This window comes from Meriones unguiculatus, chromosome 14 (genome assembly GCF_030254825.1).
Source record: "Meriones unguiculatus strain TT.TT164.6M chromosome 14, Bangor_MerUng_6.1, whole genome shotgun sequence".
Classification (NCBI taxonomy): domain Eukaryota; kingdom Metazoa; phylum Chordata; class Mammalia; order Rodentia; family Muridae; genus Meriones; species Meriones unguiculatus.
The window spans coordinates 28,983,906-28,999,618 of NC_083361.1; the positions used below are offsets into that span (position 1 = coordinate 28,983,906).

General features: G+C 44.5%; 1 protein-coding gene across 1 annotated transcript; it reads left to right on the top strand.

Moving 5' to 3' along the window:
• The first annotated feature begins 1,309 nt into the window (after window positions 1-1,309).
• Lyve1 (lymphatic vessel endothelial hyaluronan receptor 1) lies at window positions 1,310-14,994 on the top strand. The gene is made up of 7 exons (XM_060367032.1): window positions 1,310-1,703; window positions 4,721-4,889; window positions 4,987-5,126; window positions 10,568-10,864; window positions 11,608-11,686; window positions 12,140-12,345; window positions 14,041-14,994. The coding sequence occupies exons 1-6, from the start codon at window positions 1,619-1,621 to the stop codon at window positions 12,324-12,326; spliced, it is 957 nt and encodes a 318-aa protein (XP_060223015.1). The 5' UTR covers window positions 1,310-1,618; the 3' UTR covers window positions 12,327-12,345; window positions 14,041-14,994.
• Window positions 14,995-15,713: the final 719 nt, after the last annotated feature.

The window sequence follows — 15,713 nt, forward strand, 5'->3', positions numbered from 1 at the left end:
CTTTTTCTGGGACAACAGTGCCAGAGTCACATATGCTAATGCGGTACCCAGGGCTTGTGTGCAAATAAGTAACAAGTTTATGCTGGAGATAGTCAGGGACCATGTCCCTGGTCCCTCAGAAGCTCAGTGTCTGTGAAGACTAGATTTTCATTATTGGTATTTTCTGCACATATATCTAAATTTGTTACCAGTACCAATTATGCAGAGTTAGTCACTCGTGCGTTCAGTTGAATGGGAAACACTCAGTCTGAAGAGATGGCTCAGCATTTAAAAACAAGTTCTGCTCTTGCAGAGGACCTGAATTCAGTTCCCAGGACCCCTGCTGGGCATCTCATAACTACTAGTAACTCCAACTCCTAGGGATTTGACACCCTTTTCTGGCCTCTTTGGCTATTTGCATTCATGTGTACATTCCCACATATGTATACACACATGCTCATTAATTTTAAAATAATAAAAATAAATCTTTGAATAGACAATACCACTGCCATAAAGGACACTTATTTTGAAGAAAACTCATAAACCTTTGCTCAAGACATTGCTCAGAAGTTCTATCTGTAATAACTGAAGGAAACCCACTGAAAATCCAGTTTGGAAACATAAAGTGTGTTCTCAATATCTCTCGCATGCTTCAGATGAAGAGGGTGGGTCTGAGTTGGATCCCACCACAATACAGCAGGAGCTACCTCAGGAAGCATGACACAGTGATCCCTGTGGCGGTAACTGTTGTACCAATCAAAACTCCTTTTTAAGGTGTAAAATGTCTAATTTTTAAAAAAGAAATTGTCTGTTATTTGTGCTTTACACCTACTAATCTTATAAACAATTTATTTATGTGTATGTGTGTTGCATGCTTTTGAATGGGTATGCACAGTAAGCGTGGGTGCCTGCAGAGGTTACCAGACGGTATCAAATGCCCTGTTCCTGGTGGCTATGAGCTGCCTGGTGTGTGTTCTGGGATCCAAACTCAGATCCTCTGCAAAGGGAGCACATGCTGTTAACTGTTCAGCCACTGTTTTAGCCCTAAATAAGTCTTTTTATGAGTCTGGTCTTTTAAAAAATGTACCTCCTAGCAATGTTGATATGTCCAGCATGTGTAAGAACTTCCAACAGAAGGAGTGATGTTGTAAAGAGCATTCCTAACACAAGCCTCTCTATTATTTCTCTGACCATTACAAGGCAGTGCATCTGAGAAGGGGTGGAGGCACCACTGATTGGAGGAAGGAAAGAAACACAATTCGTCTCAGTCTCTCTTAGCAGAGACAGTCACGGGAGCATATGAATGAACAGGCTCTGAAAAGCATCCCACTGAGGAGTGTGGGAACTGAGCCCACAGGGGAATATGGGAACTGGGGAAATCTTCAGCAGCTGACTCGGTGCTATCTGCCTTCCTCACTTGTGTGCTTTCTGAGTCAGCATTAGCTAAATGTTCCAGAAAGCCATCCACAAAGCGCAGGCTGGGCGTTCAAGGGATGTCACTCATTTCCTCTAGTGATTTTGACAAATCAGAAGCTTGAACTCAGGGAAACCCTCAACATATTTCCAGAACTCTCCATCAGCCTGGTGACTGAGCATCTGTCTCCCTGGCGAGCCCCCGTGCATCGGAGGGGTCTGCACGATGTCCAAGCACTTTAGCCTGGCATTGCTTCTCGCTTCTATTTGGACCACTAGGCTCCTGGTCCAAGGTGCCGTCCAAGCGCAAGGTAGGTGTCTTACCAGGTTCCTGAACTGAGGCTAGACAAGGTCTTGGGAACTGTCCTAAGCCCACTCTGCTCTTGACCATGGAGTGTTTGGGAGTGGGGGAGACTTGTGAGGGCAACAGAAGATTGAGTGGGTCTTATTGCCCAGCCAGAGATGTTTGTACTGGCTACCAGCTTCACCAAAATGACCCATATTCACCATTACATCACTTGGAACTTTATTTGGGGTTATGGAAAGGTTTTTTTCTTTTTTTTTTTTTAAGTAATAGCAGTTAGACATTTTTTAAAAGATGAGAAGTCGTTTGTTTTTAAAGGGTTTTACTCAAGAAGCAAACCAACGTTTTGCTTTGCCAATCACCAAGCCTGAGGAAAAATGGGTATTAACTAACTCCTGCCCACTTTACAGTACTCTTGTTTGTGTTATTGTTTTGATTGCAATGGTATTCTGCCACTAGTGGAATGCAATGTTTTAATTTTCAGTAAATTAACTGAGAATACAGGTTTAAAATTTTATCATCAGCAGCTGTGAAGGGAGGCGCTCGCTCCAGCGGCTTCTGTGTGTATGGGATGCATAACACGAAGCTCATTCTGCATAGCAGGAAAAACACTGAAACTGCAAATCACCTATGATGGCCCTGGGCAAGTGAAGTAGCTGGGTTATTAGAGAGAAATTGTTCTTCTGCTGAAGAGGCCCTGAAACAGGAGCTATCAAGAACAGACATTCAGGGTGGATTTTTATATTGCTTGATTTTATGAGAGGTTAGAGTCAGATGATTAATGCCCCTCCCCCAATACCAGAACTGTCACTTTTAAAGAAATCTGGTTCTCTTAGAAATCCCATTAGGAGACCAGCTACATCCCCACCTCCCCAAAATGCTGTAATCACACCAACTATTTTGGAAGTTTGTTTGTTTTTGTTTTTTAAAGACAGGGTCTCTTGTAGCCCAGGCTAACCACAAATTCACTATGTAGCTGAAAATGACCTTGAATTCCTGGTCCCTTTTACCTTCACCGAGTGGATGTTGGGATTTCAGGTGTGTTCCCTGTCCAGTCTTACGCCGAGACAAAGCGTGAACCGGAGGCTTTGTTCGTGGTAGGCAAACACTCTAACCTGAGCCGCGTCCCTGGCTCTTAGACAGCTGCGTCCCTGGCTCTTAGACAGCCACATCCCTAGCTCTTAGACCCCTTCTACACTATTTGCTTTCTCCTCAATGATGGCAAATTTATTTTCTTAAGGAAATTCAATGTTTGGAAAGCACAGAAAGTTACCACTATCCAGCTAGACTCAGTGGTGATGTAGTGAAGAGGGGGTGCAGAGAGGGCCTTCTTTAGGGCTCATTAAAGAGGGATTCAGAATTTCGTATAGGTACAGTTTCATTGGTTCCTCTCTCAAGAATGCATTTTCTATGTGGAAGAGAAGTCTTAGCAGCAAGGGCTTTGTCCAATGCCATGCAGGTAGTGAATACACTTGGCATTGACTCCGCCCTATCTGATTCCCATGATGTTTTTTAAGATGTCTTAGGGAAGGCATGACTGGAGTGAGTCCTTGGATTAGATTCCAACTCCATAGCAGAATTTCTAAATAAAACCGGAAAGCATAAAATTTGTATATTCGATTGCTTCCTATGGATCCAAGCTCTGTTAGATACAAGTTACCTAATTTAATTCCAAATACAAGGCTTGACAAGGTGTGGCTTCACAGATGAAATCTCTGACTTGCCCCCAAGATCCAACAGCCAATTAACAGGAGAGGCATGGAGTGCTTGGGAATTTGAGAAGGACTTTTGTAGATGAAGTCCAACAGATGAGAAACAGAGAGACAGACAGAGAGAGAGAGACTCACAAGAAATTTTATGATGTTTTAAGTATGTTCACAATTTGGGTCCATTCGGCTATCTTAGGGTTCATATGGTCCATGGGCCAAAGGCTGGACATCCCTGCCAGAACCTTGCATAGCCATTAGTTACAAGGCTAAAATGTCTTTTTGTGGATTTTCATAAAGCCCAACAAAAGTAAGGTGCTGGAATATAATACAAGATGCCAATTATATTAGGTCCATATGCTCCAGGGAAATGCATCAAAAGAGCTCCCAAATCCACTCGATGTTGAGAAAAGTGTTCTGACAAGCTCCACTGGCTCAGCCTTCCCAGGGAGATCAGTCTTCAGTGAATCACAGCACCAAAGCCTTGAAGGCCAGGGGCAGCATACTCTGTATATCTTTCAGTACCTAGGACGTGGTGAATCCGCTGTTTAGTCCTGTTAGAATTCAGCCATGCTATGCCCATTACCCTGTGCAGTAGACTGTGTGACTCTCTGTATTCAAGTAATGACGCCCACTCAAAAAGGTGAAGTAACAAGCAAGAGGTCTCAGAGCTGCAGAACAGCGCACAGGAGAGCCAAGCCTGCCCTGATTCTAAAAACTCAACTTCCTTTATTTAGTTTCCCTGTCCCGCAAGACTTCCTGCAGGGAATTTCTGAGTAAGCCTGTCATCCAGTGCCCAGAAAGGACCTGAAACAGAGAGCACACATTCTCTTCTAGCAAGTACGTGGACAGCCCCTCTCAAAACAAATTGCTCCCAGCCACAATTCTTTGGAGTATTGCTAGTGATTATACTGTTAACCAGAGCTCTGAATTCTATCTTCCTTAAACTCTCAAAATCTTCCTTTTATAGAGTTAAAAACAAACAAACAAACAGCAAAAACCCCAAACCAATGTTTGTAGCATCTAAATCACCTAGATCCCACCCTGGGACAGATTGATAGCTAAAGCCCTTCCGTGATTGGCAGGATCCTTAGTGCAGAGTGCTCAATGGGCTCTTAATTTGGAGATGACTTACAGCCTCTGTCAGGCAGAGCCAGCAGGCAGTCCTTGTGGGGTGTTCCTGGCCTGCATTATCATATCTAAGTTCAGCACCAGCCTCATAGACAGGGTCAAGACAGTGATTCTCCCTGAGGAAGAAGAGCCTGAAGGCTGGGAACAAAGCCGGAAGCAAACTGATGACTTTATGATTTCTTTCCAGACCTTACCATTTCTCCATGCAGAATCGTGGGTGTTGCCCTTGTGGGCAGAAAGGCAAACCCGCAGATGAATTTCACGGAAGCCAGGGAGGCCTGTAAGGTGCTGGGACTGACTCTGGCCAGCAAGGACCAGGTGCAAGCAGCACAGCTGTCTGGCTTTGAGACTTGCAGGTAAGAAAGAGCTTCACTAAAGCCAGCATTCCTGCTCAGGAGCAGACATGCTGCCTTCTAACCTCTGCCTGTTCAACCAATGTGTGTCCTTCTACAGCTACGGTTGGGTTGGAGAACGGTTCACAGTCATCCCTCGGATTTTCCAAAACCCCAAGTGTGGGAAGAACGGGAAAGGCGTCCTGATTTGGAAAGCTTCCCCCAGCGCACAGTTCAAAGCCTATTGCCACAACTCATCTGGTGAGTCAGACCCTAAAGCCACCTCATGTGGTACATCTTCTCTAGGTGTGTCAAGATCTGGGATGGTCAACTCTGAGTAGCAGCAGCAGCAGTGGTCATGGGTCCTCTAAACATCCTAAGAGCAGGCTTGGGGGAGAAATGTGCCCCTCAGAGAAAAATGTTAGGGAAAATACGACTGAGTGGTAGTGTAAAAACAGGGTGTTTCCAGAGGCTTGGTTATCACTTCCACTGTCCCGGTTTCCTAGAAGATAAACAGGAAGTGGGGAAGAAACAGATGTCCATGTGTATGGAGGCATCCCCTCTGGCCAAAGCAGTTGAGAGGGTAGCTGTCTTGCAGAACTCTGAACTTCTCCTGAAGAAGCCCTAAAATCCCCAGTCTTCAAACAAGGAAATGTAGCTATGGGGACTTCAGTGCACTTGCGTTATGTATCTGTGGTGAACATTCCCCATTACTGTGATGAAATACCTACAGCTGATTGGTTTATAAAGAAAGGAAGATTCGCTCACAGTTCTGAAGAGGTCTTCAAGGTCATGGCACAGCAGCAACTTGACCTTGGGGAGGATTTCATGTCATCACAAAGGTAGGAATGGTGGGAGAAGACTGCTCCTGTGCTGAGATGGGAAACCACCTGAGAGGCATTCAGGAGTGCGATCTAGGGTCCCGAGAGGACTCGCTGAGTCCTTCTGTACCCTACATGACCTCCTGCTGGGCTCCGCCCCTTAGAGGTCCTAGTACTCTTAGCATTGCCACACTGGATTCTAACACAGAAGCACCGGAGGATACCCTTGAGCCACGTTCAAAGTACAGTGTGAAGGTTCCAACTTGGGTCTCACTCTGACGCCATGTTTCCACATAACTCAGCTGCCACACCTGACGTTCTGAGAACAAGGCCCAGTCTCCCTCTTGGGAAGGAAGGAGCTGAAGCCTAGAGGGTAGCGCTGATTCATGCATGGTTTTTAGTCACCCCATAGGCCTTGGATGCCCTAACCTAAAGGTTTCCTATGTCACTTCTCAGACCGTTTCCTCTAACTAATACCCAGATATTCTCTTCGTTGTAAGAAGGCCACTTGACTCATTTCTTATCAAGATAGCGAGTGGTCATATGGTCATACATACACAAGAGAGACTTCAATATTAATTTGTAAGATCTAAGAGATAAATAAGGTTCACCAACTATCATCAGCAAAATTGAACCCAGGAATTCCAAGAAGTTCTCTGGAACCAAAGGGTTTCACCTAAGAAACCCTTCTTAGAGACACCTGCCCTGCTTCCTCCCTTCACCAATAGTTCGGAGTCTGTGCTGGGAGTTAGGGGCGGAGTCAAGCCTTCCAGTTGATTCTCCCTCCACTATGATGCCAGGTCTCCATCCTTTTCTCTCTTCCAGCCTGTCTCAGCTAAAGAACTAGTCATTTGTGGGCCTGCATCTCTCACCCCTGTGAACTGGCCCTGCCTCCTGCCTGCCTCGCTTCCCCACCTGCTGGCAGCACAGTGCTATGGTACCCAGCCCTCTGAGTAAACAGAGACAAAGCTGATTCCGCTGTGTCTGTTTCCTCTCGCTTTCCTTTCCGTTGTCCTTTCAGCCCTGTTATTCCCTACACCCTGAAAGGTCAAGAGACTTCTTCTCCAACTTCTGGTCAGTGGGTGAGGCGTGCTGCAGGCAGTGTCGTGTAGTAGAGAAGGATCACAACCGTCGGCCAAATGTCAGTAGTTCGCAGTCCTGATCGTTTTAACTTCACTAAGACGGTGACTAGCAGACTAAAAATGAAATGAGGATCTATTTTCTCCTTTGTAGTTAGCAGAGAAACTAGCATATGTTATCTTAGTACCATGCAAATATCCTCACCCAAAACTGCTACTGTGGTCCTTGCTCGAACTGGCTATTATTTAGGGGACTGCAGAGTAATGATTTTTCTAAATCAGTCCTCCTTTCTACATTTACTAGCTAGCCTCTCTCTCTCCTCTCTCCGCTCTCTCCCCCTCTGTCTCTGTCACACACACACATGACAGCATGTACACGCACACTTCCTCCACCATATACTGCCACAGACAGGTGACATTTGATTTCTTCACTGTGTCAAGCACATTATAGTAAACTGTATACTTATTATTCTTTTAAGTCCTGTGAATGTTCCAAATCTGTCATTTGGGCGTCCTGGGTGACACCACTTCCTAGCAATGGGACATGCCCAGGCTCACTTTGTACTCTCTCTGTTCCTGGACAGAGCTCATTTTTCTACGGGGCTCTGGTTCTTTTGGGTACAAAATGCTAACTAGAAACTAAGATGTGCCTGCAAACTGTTCTCATTATTAGTGGTATTTTCCTTGCACCTCAGCAAGGAGAGAGAGAGAAAGAGAGAGAGAGAGAACGTGTGCCTGTGTGTGTTTGTTTGTGAATTATGCCTTTTTACTGATGTTTCCAATTCAAATTTATTAATATACCTTTTCTGACATTGCTTTATTTATCTTCTTCTATATCCAGCATCTTAGTTCTTAGTAAACAGTGCATGTGTGTGAGTGTGTGTGTGTGCATGTGCGTGTGTGTGTGTGTGAGTGTGCGTGTGTGTGTGTGTGTGTGTGTGTGTTACAACAGTTTCAAAATAGCAAAACCAGTATCTTTAGGAAACAAATCTATTGAATAAAACTGAATCACATACTTCCTCCCTCCTAGGAGAAAGTCCTGCAAGGAGAAGTGATTAGGGAACTACATGTAGAAGTGACTGGACAACCCCCCCCCCCCAACGCTGTGATTAGAATCTCATTTGAAATAGAAGAGGTTTATCTATTTCTATTGTGGTCTGTTCTAGGTCTTAAATGTCATTATTTCGAATGTTTCAAATACATACAACATCAGCGTGCTGCAGTGATTCAGAATAGGCAGGGAGGTCCTACTTCTCATGGTTCCGTCTTTTTTCATGATGGCCTGTGCCTTTGTTTTGCACATAAAAAAAGATATATGGGATATTGTTTACTTTTCTCACAGAAAGGAAGCTGGAATATCACACGCTGCTGTGTGCATGGCTTTCCCACTTACAGCCTGGAAATTAGTCTGACTGACTCACAGAGACTTTCTGATTCTTGGTGGCTGTGTGTTTAATGTGCTCCAGTGGCTATTTGTATGGTCATTTATTCAGCCCACCTTCCATTGGTGGACACTTGTGTTGTTCCTAATATTTCTAAGTTTTAGGAACCAGACATTTCTAGATCCTCCTATTCCTGTGCAGTTTGCAGGAACTCTCCTTCTCTGCTCCTGGACGCCCTCCCTCCTTCTGTATCTGGCCCCTCCCTCACCTCCTCCTTTGATAACTGTTACTCTTATGTTTGTCCCACAGCCTTGGGCGACATTGTACGTGATATAGTGTGTAGCATGTGATGTCTTTTTCATATACAAGTAGACTGCATATGAAAACTCTTGAATATGATTAAAGGGTTGTGGACCCCAGTAAAAAATGCCTTCTCCTACCTAATATGTTCCAAGTGCTTTAACATGGTAACTAGCAATCTTGATATCCGGGCCAGATCTATCTGATCTATCTTTGCAGCCTTGCCTCCTGCTTGCAGGCTTTCTCTTACCACTCACACTCATGCCATTTTCTCGAGCCACACTATGCTCCTTGTTGTTTTCCCGTCCTGGGTGCACTCACTCCCTCTTCATTCTTGGATCATGCACATCCTGCTGGCTAGGCTATCCTGTTCTCCCCCTGCAGGTGATCCCTGCTCTGCATCAGCCATACTGGCTTTCTTGTCCATTGAATGGGCTCAGCACGGTCAAGTTTTCGCTCTGGTACTTTTTGTTTTCTTCCAGAGCCTGCCCTAGATCTCTAGTGACTGGCTACTTTTGACCACTGGGTCTCAGGTTAAGGACTGTCTCCCCAGGAGACTTCCTCTTGTCCCGCTAGCCAAGTATCCAGCCTTCATTTCCACCCTCCCCAGCGTTCCCACATACTGTTTAAGTTTTGTTTCACTATGTATGAATTTATGAAATTCATGGCTTGTTTATCTTTTATTATCTCTATTCTTCCAATGGTTCAGAAGCCTCTTAAGAGCGGGGACTTTGTCTCTGGCATCTAGAGCACATGCCTGGCATGGAGATGGTACATGGTAGGTATCTGTTGAACGAATGCCATCTTGAACACTCCACCCACAGTCCTCTGTGCCAGAAGCAGGGATGGTGCTTTATGTGTCTGTGTGATTTAGAACCCAACGTGTCTACTGAGCTCTCTGTATTTTCCTTCCTTGCTTTAAAACAATGTTCATTTTCTGAGGGGAGAAGCTTGAAGAGACTAAAGGAATGGGAAACATGACTAAAAGTTCAAGGCAACAAAGCTTAATGACGATGTTTATTTGGACAGGGCTGTTTTTAAAGTATCGTGAATAGGATAAAATATTGGCTTGATGCATGTGCGGCTGAACATTCTATTGGCAGTATTCATAACCTTCGCTAGTGGCTCATTTAATTTTCAAAGGCAAACCAACTTAATGAAACTCTTTCATAGCTACAATTCTGACTGGCAGCATCCACAGCTAAAAATTACCAGGGGTTTAAAATAGATGTGAATTTGCATTGTAAGATTGTGGGTAGCTCTGTCATTTCCTACTGTGACTGAGCAAGTGGGTTTGATGTCTATGAACTTGAGCACCTTCCTGCGTAAAGGAAGCCTTAATAAATGCTACATGAGCTAGCTAAACATCTGGTACCAAAGCTGACCGAGAGTAAAAAGACCAAACAGATGTGTTTCCTAGCAACTCTATCCAACAGATTGGAAAACACTACACATCTCCTTTCCTCTCCCTCTCTCTCCCAAGCGCAGAGAGATTTTATTTTAGATCTGGTCTCTTTTATTTTTTTCCCTTTCTTTCTTTCTTTTTTTTTAATCAAGTATTCACTGAGCACATACTATAGGTCAGGCATAGGGAAGGACCACCATAATCAAACCAGATGAGTTTCAGGTTGCCAGGCAGTTAGTTCACAGTCCAGAGGGGGACAGAACAATGAGAACAAAGATGGTAAGATCAGGCAGGGGCAAGAATGTGCTTCCAGAGACCCAGTCTAGAGAAGTCTAGTAATGCCTAGTAAACCTGACACCTGGGAGAACTGTCTACGTTCTTCCAGAGAACGTAGGGAGGGATTTTAAAGGTGGAAAATGCATCACAGGGAAAGCTGGGACGATAAAGAAAGTGTAACAAGGACTGAGGGGCCGGCAGGATAGCAGGGTCGTGGAGAGGAAGCCTGAGCTTTCCCATTTCCGAGTCTCATGATGTTGGCAAGGCGGGACCACAGAGGGTCTCACAGGCCTTTCAGGGCAAGTGGATGCCTCAGGGTGCTAAGGAAGGAAATTGAGATTAGATTTGAATTCCGGTGAAACCTGAGTTCTGCTTGCAGTGAGAGGTGGTGTCCCGCTGCCATGCTTACTTCTCCTTTCACTTTTCCTTCTTCCGACAGACATCTGGGTTAATTCGTGCGTCCCAGAAGTCATCACCACATTCTACCCCACGTTCGACACTGAAACCCCCGAAAACGGGTTTTCTGTCAGCAACAGTGCCTACTCGGCTTCATCCCCGGACTCCACAGCGCAAACTTCTGCTACCACCCGGGCTCCACCTTCCACCTCCATGAAACGGAAGACAAAAGTGATTTGTTTCACGGAAGTTTATACGGAACCTAGCACCATAGCTACAGAAACAAGACCATCTCTTGAAAGTGGAGCAGCATTCCAGAATGAAGCAGCTGGGTTCGGAGGTGAATGTCTTCTGGGTCTCTGCGGGCATGAACTGTGTGATGGTCAGTGCACATCACGCAGCTCACCCCTAGATGGCGCACGCAGCACCTACCAAGCACAAACCAAAGCTTAACGCAAGCTCGGCTTGGTAGACTCACAGAAATTGCTTTGTAAAGAGCCTCAGAGGGTCATGCCACACATCACGAGCATAAAAAAATTCACTGCTGAAAACTTGAGATTTCACAAAATAGCTATCCTTTAATATAGATACAAAAATATATACCTACAGGGCCTGTGACTTTAATTCAAATGTGCGTTTCTCACATGGACCCACTGAGATTGGTCTCAGGGATCCAAGAAACATACTCTACTTTTTCACATTGTAATGATGAAGGAGGAGTAAAGAAACCCCCACATTGTAAACAGAGGGCTGGCGAGATGGCTAGGTGGGCAAAGGCACTTGCTGCCAAAGTTCAATCCCCAGGACCCACATGATGGAAGGAGAGAACTGACTGCCACAAGTTGTCCTCTGATCTTTACATTTGGACTGTGTTAGAACCCACATGTTAGAACCCACACACACCCATCTACACACACACACACACACACAATGTAAAAAAAATCAGATATATATATGATTAAAATAGTCACAAAGAAGGGTCTTCTGTGCTATCTCTTATCTGTATCACTTGTCAAAACGAATCATTGCACACAGACACACAGTATACAAGCAAAACACCAACAGATCCTGTCTTCCCTCCAGGGGTCCCCACAACCCTGCTGGTGCTGGCCCTCCTCTTCTTTGGTGCTGCCGCTGTTCTGGCTGTTTGCTACGTGAAAAGGTGAGGCTGCTGGCACATCTCTAGTTTTATTTTTTTTGCTGTGTGCTGGCTGGTGCTTTTGCATGGTTGTTATTGGCATTTGATTAAAATGGAGAAGGCGCCCCTCTCAGAAATCTCTACCACCTGATCTTAGCCCAAGTATGCCACCTCGAGAGTAGATACTGGTCAGGGGTGCCAACTCAATAAATACAAAAGGAGAGGTCAACATTAGGGTAACTGTCTTAAATGAAAGGGTCATAAGGACACCTGATTTTGAGCCTATGGATACTGTCCGATATGAATTGAGTCCACCAAATGGGGTAGCGATATATTTGAATATACCTATATTGGTATCATTTTGAAATAAAGGTATCCAGAGGACTGTGCCAGTCTGTCCCATGGTAGACAAAGCGCCATTTGCTCTGATGTGTGCTGCCTGAAGTATCTCATTGTGAAGTCTCTCTACACCCATAGGTATGTGAAGGCCTTCCCTTTCACAAACAAGAATCAACAGAAGGAAATGATTGAAACCAAGGTTGTAAAGGAAGAAAAGGCTGATGACGTCAATGCTAATGAAGAATCAAAGAAAACTGTTAAAAATGCGGAGGAGCCCAGGAGTCCACCCAAAACTACGGTGCGATGCTTAGAGGCTGAGGTTTAGCTGCAAGAGCATGGAGAAGGTACGCCAGAGGCAAGCTTCATGCCAGGGAACCAAAGACCAAAGCCACTGTTGGTTCCTAATGAGAAAAAGACTGCGGAATTCCCCACATGGGGAGAGGGGCTCTCCTTACTGCAATCTTCTCTGGACTCTTCCCTCCACCCTTCCCACAGCCTCCCTAACCTGTCTGCATCTCACAGCAGACCAGAGCATGGAGAGAGCTTTCAAAGCACTGGGCCCTAAAACAGCTCCTCAGCTCACAGCCATAGACAGGCTGCCAGTCCCTGAGGCATGGCCAGCCCCATAGTCCAAAATCTTCCCACGGGAAAACAAACACACCACCTGGCCATGTTCTTTGGGACCAGGCACACCTAGACTAAGGAAAGGAAAGCAACAGAAGGTCACTGAGAGCCCAGTGACTTGAGACCTAATCCCTGGGAAGCCAAAATAAACAGAGCACAAGGAGGGAACTGGAGACACTGATAGCAGCCTTGTTGATAGAGACTGTAAATATAGGCTTGGGACCAGGGGGCCTCTCAGTGAATAGGCCTGAATCACTTTTTATAACATAGACACACTTTCTTTTCTCTCTACTGTTGCTGCTGTTCTCTATAGACAAATACACTTTTGTAAAAACTCTAAAAAGGGGAGGGACTGGGGGGTTGGCTCAGTGGGAGAGCAGTTCCTTACATGCCCAAGTCAATCCCCAGACCCCCCCGAAACAAAAACACAAACAAAAATAACTATTTTTACCTGAGTTACAGTACCCATTTCTGAGAAAACTATGTTAAAAGGTTAAAGGAAAAAAGTACAAAAAATGTTGTCAGATAATCTACTACAGGCTGAGAACCCCTCACCTGAAATGCTTGGAACCAACAGTGTTAGAAATTTCAGATTATGCTTGAGGTCTGGAATACTTGCACATACATAATGACATATTAGAGGGACTCAGTCTAAATATGGAGTTTACTTATGTTTCATGTATGCCTTGTACATATAGCCTGGAGGTAATTCAGACAATACTTTAAAAACAACTTCGTACATGAGACAAACTTTCATGGTGTAGCATTTTCCCTCTGGAGGCGTTGTGCTGACACACAAACAGTTTTAGATTTGGTAGCAGTTTGGTTTTCAGGTTTTTGGATTAAAGATGTCAGGTTCTAGGTAAGGCGTGACATTCTGTAACTGAATATTATTCATCACATAGTTGTATATAGAGGAGTGTTGTCTGAAGCTAACATTTTTCCAGTTTTGATATCCCTGGATTATCTAGTTCCAAACTAATTTTTTGTTGCTGAGACTAATCCATTCATTTCCTCCAATACAGCAACTACTACAATCTTAATTTATTATTAACATTTTTGAAAGTGTATTATTACCTCTACATAGCAACACATATGTTGGTGTGCCTTTAACAAATGCATCACCAGCTCTCCTTTTTCCCAGGAAGAAGAACCTGTGAGGGGAAGACTTATTTGTGCCTTAAACAAATAAAGCATTTAGAAAACTGTGTCTTTATTTCCATAGAAATACTGCTTGTGCAAAACTTAAGGGTTGCATCAGAATCCGTACTTAGCAAAAGTAAAACCCTTTCTTTGCTTCCTGATCCATAAAGACATGAGCCAGCAGCCTGCTGCTCCCACTACCATGCCTTCCTGCCAGAGATGAGCTGTACCTTTGAACTGTGAGCCACAACAAACCCTTCCTCTCTTTTCAGGTCACAGCCGTGAGAAAAGGACTACATGGTCAAGTTCAAACATAGCAGTCCTTTACTTGGGACTCAGGCGCTACATCCCAGTCTGTTTCAGAGTTCCCGTGACAGGCAGCAAGGGAAGAGCCAGAGGGAGTGAGAGCAGTCAAAATCTTTTAGACCTAATCTTGAAAGTGGTAACTCTACTCAGAAATAAGTCTGGGTGTCCAGTTCACTCATGGAAAGAGAGGCATAGACAAGTGCATGCCAGAGCCAATCTAGAAGATTGTCTCCTACCACAGTAATGAATCCTTCTCTTGTTCAGTTCTTCTCTTGTTCTTGTTCTCTTATGCAGTTTGCTTATGTTGCCAGGCTAGCATCCAGCATAATATGCCTCCTTGCATTATTATAATTACATATATTATCTTTCCTTTCATTCTTAACAACTGTGCAGAGACCATAGAGACACCACATACAACCTAAACTTTCAGAGGGCTGGGGGGATGGCTCAGCATTGAGAACATTGGTTGCTCTTGAAAAAGACCAGGGTTCTGTTCTCAGAACCCACACAGCAACTCAAAACTATCATCCCTCCAGTTCCAGGGGATCCAACACCATCGTTTCATCTCTGCAAGCACCAGGAATGCAGATGGTGGTGAACAGACACACATGCAAACAGAACTTTCATATACATTAATAAAACTAAACACATTATTTTAAAAATAGACAAAGGAGGAGTAAATGCTGAATAAGTGAATGTGAGGAACCTTTGAGAACAGTATTAAGTGCTAAGAATATTTTCTATATGGTCAATTGTTTCTGCCCACCTAAATTTTGTAATGATGGTTTTCTCTTGGTGCAGAATTCAGCTGTGAACTAACCAAAATTATGAACTAAGACTATTAAACATGACCTTTTCTCTCTGGGTTGACATTGACTTAACTCTGCAATCAAGAACATAATAAATATGGACAAAACTGATTGGGGGGCAATGTTTTGTGTTGTTTGTTTTTTTTTTTTAATTTAAGTGTATGGAACTGGTATGCATTGGAGACGATGTCAGAGAGGAGAGGCAAACCTCATCCTCACTTGGACGGAAGCAAGGCTTCATCTGCTGGAATCTTGCCCTGCATGGGAACTCCCAATGCAGGTAAAACAAAACACAAAGGCACTCACTCAGAATGACAGCAGTTCAGTGGGTAAGCCAGAGTTTGCATCTGGGTGGAGGAAGACTCTTGGGGGGTCAATGAGAACTGAGCAATGAGGTTTGATAAGTGGATCTGCAGCTCCCATTGGGTACTTCTCATTATGAATCCTACTTAAGTCTCCAGCTGTGCGAGCAGAACAGCTTCCCTGGAGACCCCTGCACTGCGGATAACTGGCTGAGTTAACACAGTGTGGCAGGGCAAGGGGCAGTTATCCTTGTGGTAATGGGTAGATTTCCTTAATTTTCCTCTCCCAAGATTATGGTTTGAGAGACACTACCATGTCCTTCATTCACTGGAAGTGTTAAAGCAGATACCCAGCCCTTCTGGTCTCGCTAAAACCAGAGGACACTCCTGGAGCAATGCACCAACCCTCCACGTTTATCTACATGAATATCACTCAACATTCTCACCGGCCAGTGGGGTTACCATCCGCGTGGTATTGAGTTTTCCCTTGGCTTATTCTGTTCACTGACGTATCTTCCACAGAGCACA